Source organism: Procambarus clarkii, chromosome 16 (genome assembly GCF_040958095.1).
Source record: "Procambarus clarkii isolate CNS0578487 chromosome 16, FALCON_Pclarkii_2.0, whole genome shotgun sequence".
Classification (NCBI taxonomy): domain Eukaryota; kingdom Metazoa; phylum Arthropoda; class Malacostraca; order Decapoda; family Cambaridae; genus Procambarus; species Procambarus clarkii.
Window position 1 is genome coordinate 27672664 of NC_091165.1, and position 10422 is coordinate 27683085.

Genomic DNA, 10422 nt, shown 5'->3' on the forward strand with positions numbered 1-10422 from the left:
CCTGCGTACTCACAGACACACTTCAACATTAAGTGGTGTTGCACTATTTACGCGCCCAACGCGGCCCAACAAGATAGCTGCTGCCTCTTACTTCACTAATACAACATCTGTTTAGTAACACGTGTACCTCTTTAGACTGGTTTAATATCTGTCTGACTGTCAGCTGGCTGATTGACTAATTAATTGATTAATTAACAGTCAGTCACTCAGCCTAGATTAACTGACTGACTGTTAATTGATTGACTGGCTGATTGACTTATTTATTGACTGATTTACTTGCTGACTGGCTATTTGGCTGAGCCACTTCTTGACTGAATTTTTAATCAACTGTTTGTCTGAGTTCATTCACATCAAAGAAGCTGAACTAGGCGGCCGGACGCCCAGCCGGACGCTCACCGTGTGTTCATTTCAGACTATAATTACGCACATTTGGTAGACTCGTTTGATGTAAACAAAGCACAGATTTGTGGCGGGAACCCTTGCCAGATGTCAGCTGATGTCGAATAAACATGTGTGTGGGGAGCGAACACCTGGTTGTGGTGGGGGGAGGGGAGGAGGAGGGTGTTGATTCAGGGTGTAGGGATGTAACACCCGGCCCCAACACCCACTCTCACACCCCATCACAACACAATTTGTCATCGTGTGTTTGGTGTCAGTGTGTTGCGGTTATTACAGTCCTGACACGACTCATCCCGACTCTCCTGGCGGACAATATGAAGACGTGACTCACTTGTTTAGCGGGAAGCTGATGAATACATTGAGGTGTGTAGAAGGGTAACACGTGTAGTGGTAAGGGGTTGAGGGGAGTGCATGTACACTAGGAGGAACCGTGAGAAGGGAGAGGGGAGGGTGACACAGGGTGACACAGGGCGACACAGGGCTCACTGGGCGACACAGGGCAGGGTTGGCGGCAGCGTCTGCCTCGTGACCGCGGCTCCCAACACTCCCACACCGGCTACAACACTGTTAGCTATTCTAAGGTGGGAGTCTGGTGTAGCAGCGCTCCCCCACATCCACGCACGCACACACACACACACCCACGCACGAACCCACATTCACACACACACACACACACACACACACACACACACACACACACACACACACACACACACACACACACACACACACACACACACACACACACACACATATCCACACACATATCCACGCACGCACCAATACAACACTCAAATATTCATCTCTCCCTTTTCAACCATGTATTGTACATCCCTGTCATCTTCCACCCTCTCTCAAGGAGAATAATAATCTCTCTCTTCCCTTCCTCCAACTACCCAATTCCCCTGAGACCATCAATTTCTCATTCTCACTGTGCACAAGTGCCTTAAACACCGGACTCCTTTACCAATCCCCTCCAATAGGAAAGAAAGTGGTGAGCGTTACCTGAACTTGAGACCCACTCTCACACACCGCTGAGGTCATCACCAGACAAACATTTGTCACTTGCAGCGGTTGTTATACATTATAATTACCGAACTACCTGCCCACCTTCACAACATAATACCACAACAATAAAGTAAACTATAGTGGGGGAGGGAGGATCTATTGGCCCATACGAGACAGATCCTACTTAAACCCTCTCAAACTCTCCATATATAAACTTCATGTTAACCTATGCTTGAAACTATGCTCTAACACATCGCTGAAACGCACTCAATATCAACATTATTCACGATAATAGAGACCCAATGTCTAATGAAAAGAGATACTTAGAACTTGTTCCGAGTAGCTGAATCTGTAACAACAACGAACAAGAGAGACGGGCTCATGAGCTGTAGCCCGATCCTCGACAATGCGTATATGTGAGTACAGACAGGTGAGTGAACGTATGAGTGCACATATGAGTAAATATATGAGTGCACACAAAAGAGGTGTACAAACGTGCCACAAGTGGTAGGAAGTGAAGGAAATAATCAAGACTCACGTTGCGTCTGATCTTGTAAGATCTCCGTCTCTCGTACAAGTAACCCAAGCGTTACTTGGGGCAGAGGGAGGGGCAGAGCGAAGAGAAAATGGAGAAGACCGAGAGGGGAGTTAGGGAGGGGTTGAGGGAGGAGTTGAGGAAGTGAGGAAGAGGTAGGAGAGAGGAAGTAGAGATGCTGGAAGATGGATGTGGAGGGACTCACGTGTTCAGGGTCGAGGTCGTTGTCGGTTGGGGGCACGAAGAGCTGTGAGAGTCGCCTCTGCCACACCGGCTCGTGGTCTCCTTCCTCGCCTGAAAGATCCACAGTAAACATCAGCTGCTGCAGTCTCCCCTCACTCTCACACAATGCTCTACTCAACAACTGAACCCATTTTCTCTCAGCAGACTACTCAGTCTTGAATAGCTACCGCTAAATGTATGGTTTGGATACGAATTACTATATAAACAGATTTTGTAGAGTTGCAATCTGAACACAAGTTGATGACCAGGAAGAAATTCAATTGGGAATTGTTTATTTCTGCCAGTAAAACTGTTTGCAGGCAGGCTTCACATACCTTCTGGATGGGTGATTGATGCAGACGAGATCTTGCGCCTCTGATCGAAGGGGTCACCCTCGCACGGGACAGCTTTCTGTGTCAACAGTGGGTGAGAAACATTTCCTTTGACAGGGGGAGATATAGTGAAGACTCCTCTGTCCACCGTGGTGGGTGTGCCAGAGGGAGTTGTCTCGTCAGGCTTGTGGCTTGTCGCTAGCGGAGGCAGCATGCTCCTCACGCTCGCTTTCAAGTCCGCCAGGCACCCCTTTCTTCTGGCAGTCGATGGGCTCTCTGGTTTTAAACTAAGTACATTAGGACGAAGGTTTACAGGAGCGCTTCCGGCTCTGTCGCTCCTCGCTGAGGCAAAACGTTCTTTGTAAGGAGGAAACAATGACCTCTTCGCAGGCGACGCAACCGTCGCAGCGGTCTTCGCTTCCGCCTTCGTATTTGTCGGCGACACCGTTGGAGCAGTTGTCTCATTCGTCGGCGCCACCGTCGTAGCTGTCTCCATATCCATCGGGACCATCAATGAGGTCTCCGACGTCCCCGGTAAAAGTTTTACACGCTGAGGTGAGGCTAAAGAGGGGGGCGTGTTGACGTCGATCATGCTGGAAGGTGCTGTAGGTGGGGATCTGGAGCCATTGGTTACGGGCTGCGTCAGCTGATTGCTACTCTTGTTGACCGGGGAGGTGAGACGACACGTGACTAGAGTGACACCGGCAAGGGTTTCGTCTGAGGAGGACCTCCTGAGGGCCCTGGAGGAGGAGGAGGTCGGCTTGAGAATCCCACTGATGCGCTTCTGCTGATTCTCTGCCATCCTGGGGAAGGATGTAAGCATTAGAACATTAGTATTCACGGTTAAAACTAATGCGAAAATACCCATAACCTGATAAAGATCCGGTAAATTGGCGGTACGAATACACAAGATCCGGTAAAGTGCCCCTACAAACACCCAGAAACCCCAGAAGTTGAGCTTACAAATACTCACAAGCCAGAATACTGGTATCGAGAATATTTAATTAGTGATTCAAGTATTTGAATCATGACTCAGTTACCCAAACAAACAAACTTGCCCAAGCCTATGTTAATTCCTAGCATGCAGCTAGAGCAGGATATAAAGCTTCCAGTTAATGCAAAATCACGCACAGAAACACACATCCACACAGTGAGGGTGGGTGCCGCCTGTGTCTTTAAGAGTGAGTGCTGCCCTCCTCTGTTAGGGTAGTTGGCGCCCTGCCTCTTTAAGGGTGGGTACTGCTCTCCTACGTGTAGGTGAGTGGCACCCTATCTTGAGGTTATCTTGAGATGATTTCGGGGCTTTAGTGTCCCCGCGGCCCGGTCCTCGACCAGGTCTCCACTCCCAGGAAGCAGCCCGTGACAGCTGACTAACACCCAGGTACCTATTTTACTGCTAGGTAACAGGGGCATAGGGTGAAAGAAACTCTGCCCCTTATTTCTCGCGCCCAGGATCGAACCTGGGACCGCAGGATCACAAGTCCAGTGTGCTGTCCCCTCGGCCGACCGGCACCCTATGTGACAGCATCGCGCCACGTCAACTCGACCCCATCCATTCATTTTCGCCATGGACAGGTCCCACTGTTATAATTTCCGTATCTCCTTGCAAAGGATCCTAGTTTTCTTGAACAGATCCTGGTGATGTTGCATAACCAGCTGCCTAATAATCAAGACACTGGGTGTCACGAGGGCTATCGCCACTAATTCACTTAAAAAAAAAGATCAATTATATTTTCTCAAAGACATGAGAGGGGAGCAGGAGTTCCGCTCCTACTAATTAAATAAAGAGGAAGACCGGCCGCCACTAACCAGAACTAGTGATGACGCTAGCCACGTCTCGTCATCCCAACTGTGCGACTCATCATAGACGTGAAGTGCCTTGTATATTGACTGTTGTGAGCCTCTTGTTGAATCACTTGTGACACAAAAGATTATTGATGTGTGTATTTGTGTGGGTGATTAAATATGTATGTGTATATGTATCTGAAAAATGTATCTAAGGGACCATTCAGGCTTGTTTGCACGTGTATATGTATATATAACATTAATAATTTTGTAACTAGTGTCAAAAGATTGTTATTTGCTTAGCTAAACGAACTAGAGGGTTCAGTTCCTGAACAGATTATGTGCCGCTGTAATCCTTTACACCACCGCCCACGGGATGGGTATGGGGTGCATAATAAAGAAAGAAATTGAATTGTTATCCCACAGGATGAACGAGGTCTGCCAACTCGAGGGGGAAGGAGTGGTGGTGGAGAGACACTCCCACCTTCCTCTGAGGCGATGATAACGGCCAGGATTCATCAAACATTCATGTGTTCATTTAAGAAACCTGTGCATCTTTACACACTCATCCCACACATCTGAAAATAAGGTAAGTAACGACGTTTCGGCTCTTTTCGATCCAGAACGGACCGAAACGTCGTCACCCTTATTTTCAGATGTGTGGGCTGGATGTCTAACTTTAAGCCCCGTTACTGTGACCTGCTGTTTGTAGATATTTCCTCGACCATTGGAGGACCACTGGAGGACCACTGGAGGACCACTGGAGGTCAAGTGGAGGCTTAGTCTCAATAAATTAATAAGTTGGGAGCTCCAAAAGTTCACAACCCAAGCTAATATTATTATTGACAACCTCGTAGCACTTCGGAGCTCATTAACTGCTTAATAAATGTAAACAAAGCCGTCATGACTAAAGAAAGATGTACAGGTTTCGTAAATGAACACCTAACGAGTCCTGGCCCTGGTTATCGACCCCCCGCATCAATCCATACAACTTACAACGATGCAAGAGCGTGCAAAGATCTTTACAAATATCCGAGAGGAGCAAAGCATGTACATGATAAGTGGAACACTTGGTACTGGAACCTGGACCAGGAGCTGGAGTCTTCAGCTCACCGTGTCTGCGAAAGATGGTTGAGTTATTATGTTAAATCATAATAATTTTGATCGACGTGAGATAGGAGTAGCCTATGCTTGTGACGAGAATGAATTATGTGAAGAAAAGTGCCTAAAACTCGAATGATTAACCCCGTGAATTAATGTTCCGTTTGTTAAATCATTCCATGTTAGTCATCGCTGAGATGACCGCAGCCCGTTCTCTCAAGCGTTCCCATTAACGTCATTAACCTGCTGTACTATATTATCCGAAACTAACCTATCCAAGGACCCACCAACAGAAAAAGGGAACATCCCGTCAATTTGGCCATTATTAGTACATTAGTTTTTGGCATTAGGGGAATTATACGTCAAAGTACAATGTACTACACAGGAGAATGGGTTACAGTCGATAATGTGCAGGTGTAAGCGACCATCCTGAGGGTTCAGCACGCTTCAGTGTTGGTGCAACCCGTCGTCGATTCAGGTCCATTACATCCAGCGGTCGACCCCACAGACGCATTCATAAATTTTTACACGCTGTTTATTCAAAACGGGAATTTTCTCAAATATAAATTAATATTATAATATATTAGCATATTGTGCATATATAGGCATAGGTTAGGTTAGGTGTTTAGTTTCTGTTAACGATTATTTGTATTTATAGTACGTGGGTGAAGCATTTATAGCGTTGTGGTTCGAACAAAATTTGTCAGCGAAGCACTTGTTCCGGAAGTGTTCGAACGAAATCAGTTGTGAGTCGTGCGTAAACCGTTTTTCATTCATAAACAGCTGGGGTTTGGTGGGTACATGGAATCACTTTTGGGTCTTTGTTTGGAGGACGGGCTGGTTGGCGATACCTAGTATAGGCGTGTTGAGTGTGTACGGGCAGCTGCTCTATATGAGACCGGTTAATTGGTAAGTCGGAAAATTCGTATTATCTGTCCAGTCACCGGATAAATGATTTAATGTGAAAGTGTAGTAGACGGCCGGTTAAAGATATGGGAGCTTCTGATAATAAGTCCCTAATAGAACACGGGAAGGCCTATCAACCACTGGAGGGTTATTAAGGCCACCACAATACCTTACTGACAAACCAACAAGTATTATTTTTCCTTAAACATAGTTCAGTACTAAAGTAAACTCTCAGTATTTATAATTCAAAACGTCGCGAGAACATTGAGAGCTTTAAAACTCGGCTTGAACGCTTTACACGTCACTGGCTTCGAGAGAATGTACCATAGAATTACGAAAGCCTGTAATAACGTAACGCATTGTACTTGATTGTATATAATTATTTAATTAATTTGACGGGAAGATTGGATTGTTGCTGGGCTTATTAAGGCCCATCAGCCTTAGGAGAGTTATTAAAGTCACCAACCAATCAACAGGTATACTTTAATCCTGAACAGATGCAGCTCTCATCTTGTAATTACACTTAACTAGGTAAGTACACACACACAGTATCAGTATCATAGTTAACAAATGGAATGCATTAGGCAGTGATATAGTGGAGGCAAACTCCATACACAGTTTCAAATGTAGATAAGACAGAGCCCAATAGGCTCATGAATGTGTACACCAGTTTATTGACAGTTGAGAGGCGGGACCAAAGAGCTCAACCCCCGCAAGCACAACCAGGTGAGTACTCACGCACACACCATTTATGGACCAGCAAGGAGTACCGTGCTCGCAAAAACCAGTGTAAACATGATAGCTGATTAGATGAAGGAGATCCCGGAAAGATCCGCCCTCCTAACCACTCCTTCAGGCTGGAGATAATTCTTGGCCGTGCTGCAGTGCTGGCTCGCCCCCCCCACCCCCTCCGGTGACATCAGCGTGCCCCCCCCCCCCCCCGCGTCTTGCACAACACTCATCATATTGCACAGCCCGTTGCTGCTTCACTCTCATATACAACTCGTCAACATTTATGACGGTTCCTTGCACGCTTGTGGCATGGAGGAGTCTGGCAGACACCCACCTCACCCCAAGGCTTGGACGAGCAGCGAAAACTATCAACACAGTCCTTACTGGAGATTATTACACCAGTTGGAGAAATAAACAGAAGTGATTGGTAGGTATTCCAGCAGTAATGGAGCACCTAAGCAACAGAAAACAGTCATAGTAAGAGGAGAGATTTTAGAATTGCGAGATGTTACCAGCTGGGTTCTACCCGTAAAATCTTGCACAATACTTACGTGAATGATCTCAAAGAGGGAATAAACTTTTTCCTTTCAATGTTTGCTGAAGATGAAAAAATTACGAGGATAAAATAAATACCATGTAATAATGTAACAAACCACAAGATGACCTCCTCAAATTGAAATCAAGTATAGTCCAACAAGTAGCTTCTAGAATTTAACTTATTAAGTAACCTAGCTGGGTGCTGGGAACAGGAGGCCGGACATCTGGTAACAAATGAGAGAGAACCACGTGGTGCAGCAGGAACCACGTGCTGCAGCAGGAACCACGTGGTGCAGCAGGAACCACGTGCTGCAGCAGGAACCACGTGCTGCAGCAGGAACCACGTGCTGCAGCAGGAACCACGTGCTGCAGCAGGAACCACGTGGTGCAGCAGGAACCACGTGCTGCAGCAGGAACCACGTGCTGCAGCAGGAACCACGTGCTGCAGCAGGAACCACGTGCTGCAGCAGGAACCACGTGCTGCAGCAGGAACCACGTGCTGCAGCAGGAACCACGTGCTGCAGCAGGAACCACGTGCTGCAGCAGGAACCACGTGCTGCAGCAGGACATAGGGAAAAGACCAGGGAATTACACAAAATCTTTCTCTCTCGAGGCCCACATTAAAAGGATATATCATCAGATAAGTATATAAGGTTGGCCAACATAAGAATAACCTTGAGAAATGTAAATAAGGAGTCCTTCACGATCTTGTATACCACTTATCATTTAAAATGTGAAATATGCGGCGCCTGTGTGCCATCCATATCTCGCTTAACAAAGAAAAAAAAACTGGAAAAAGTACCAAGATATGCCACCAGACTAGTTCCAGAGTTGAGACGTATGAGTTACAAGAACTAACTAAAGGAATTAAACTTCGCGTCACTGGAAGAAAGGAGACTACACATGATCGCACAAAATAGGGAAATCTACAGGGCAGACAAAGACAGACTATTCAGCAACGGTCACACGAACAATTAAGTACCTGAATGAACCACAGAGACATTATAAATAATATTTTCAGAATAGTGAAAACATTTAATGCGGTAAGAAGTGAAGTTGTGGAGGCGAACTCCATAAACAGCTTCAGATATAGGTGTGACAGCGCACAATAGGCTTTGAAACCTATAGAAAAGTTGGTTCAGATCTGAGAGGCGCGACCAAAGAGCTGAAGCTTAGCCCACCAAGCATACCTAGGCGAGTACAGCCCTGGAGGCCCGCCCCACATATAATATCCATTATATGCAGGGCGTGTTATCCATTAATATAACAAAACCACAATAACGCAGGCCATTCACTTAACACTTAAACACGGGAGCAAAAATATCTGAAGCGCTTTCACTGGAATATAAATACCCTGAGGTAATAATATTCAAATCGTGACTGCAATAAATGCGGCGTATAGTCAAATCGTACACAAGCCGATTCGATAAACCTCATTTTCTGTGTTAGAACTGCAGGTATTGTTTGGTTAGGCTGAATTAGCTTAGGATAGGCTGTGCCGGATGCGGTGGGTTGGTTTGGGTTAGATTAGGTAACGTAAGATACGTTTTAAAAACAGATGGCGAACCGTCTTGTTTACGATGTGATTTGTATCCGTGCCGTCACGACACAAGGCGGTAGCGAAGAAAAAATTGTTACAACGTTTAAACCTGATGCGCACTACCCTAGTCTCCTGCTTGGCCAACAGCAACACGCCAACTGATCACCAGTAGTCAGGAGGAGCTTGCAGGTGCTGCAAGCTACATGTGAGGTGTTGGAGAAGCCTCAGGAACAGGCGGGGTCTGGGAGAGCCCTTCAATGAGGTTGACTACCAGGAAATACTCCGCCTTGCCCGCCAGGCTGGGATTATCACCTTGCACCACCCCCACCCCCGACACGTGACCACACTGCCCCAAGTGCACTGTGGCAGCTCACTTCTATTGTGCTGTGGATTCAATTAAAATAATATATAATCAAAATGAAGGAATATGTAATAATTTATAGGTATTACAAGAAGTAATCAATGTTTCCTGGAAGTTCCTGCCGTAGGGAGGAGGAGAAAGCTGTGCGGTAAAATCATTGTTGTATGCTTTCAAATAGCCATTTACAATATATTTCTGGTATTTTGAGTGAGGCGTAGGAGGACCCCTTAAGGATTGTCTACTTACTGGCCAGAACCCAAAGTGGTCTTTCTACTTAGTTAAAGCCCCTCGGATCACACACCCCAGCGTAGATCAGGCCATAATCGGCAGCTCCCCCCCCCTCCAGACATTCTTAATATCCAGTATGAAGCCTTTACCACTACCTGAGAAAATATGAACGTCTAAGAGACATTAGAAATGTGTGTACCATAGTAAACCTCACATTGTTTGAGTTAGGAAAATGCTATCTGTGAACTATAAATGCTGTTCTCAAAAGATTTCCCAATTTTGCACCCGCAAGATAAAATAAGTTTTTAAGGGTTGACAAATGTTAATCTTCTTGTTTGATAAGCTGTTCACTTGAGTTAAGCAAGTTCCAGCTGTGTCTGGGTACAAATGACAGGATGAACAACTCAGCGGGTTTTCTTCCCATTGGAGAGTGTTGTGCATGCTGCTCTGGTAGTAAGTCCACTCACAGGAAGAGTGACGCTGCCCAATAAACTCGACCCTCGGGGCAAAACTTATAAAAAAAGAAAAAAGCTTATCCAGTATGAAGCAACGCTACGCCGCTCCTAGGAAGGTACATGGTAAGAATTTATCTCGGGAAAGAATTATGCGTGCCGTTGGAAGATACTGCTGCCTATGATGAAATATGAATTAAGTACTATTGTGTAGCCTAGGATGCTTGGCGGCCTTGGACAAGGGCATCTCGGCAAGTTGGGGCTGACAAGTCTGGCCGACGCTA

At 46.0% G+C, this 10422-nt stretch overlaps 2 protein-coding genes across 3 annotated transcripts in view; both read right to left on the minus strand.

The window, feature by feature from the left end:
- The window catches only part of LOC123760006 (myogenesis-regulating glycosidase), a 58671-nt gene that overhangs the window by 30831 nt on the left and 17418 nt on the right, over positions 1 to 10422 (minus strand). For both annotated transcript variants that reach the window (XM_045745344.2, XM_045745343.2), the window contains exons 2-3: positions 2500 to 3299; positions 2148 to 2236 (exon numbers count right to left, since the gene is read on the minus strand). In XM_045745344.2, the coding sequence (XP_045601300.1) occupies positions 2148 to 2236; positions 2500 to 3298 (888 nt within the window). In that variant the 5' untranslated portion in view covers position 3299. The remainder of the gene's footprint in view (positions 1 to 2147; positions 2237 to 2499; positions 3300 to 10422) is intronic.
- The window catches only part of LOC138365303 (uncharacterized), a 17311-nt gene continuing 14637 nt past the window's right edge, over positions 7749 to 10422 (minus strand). The window contains exon 2 of the mRNA XM_069325591.1: positions 7749 to 8113. Within this exon, the coding sequence (XP_069181692.1) occupies positions 7749 to 8113 (365 nt within the window). The remainder of the gene's footprint in view (positions 8114 to 10422) is intronic.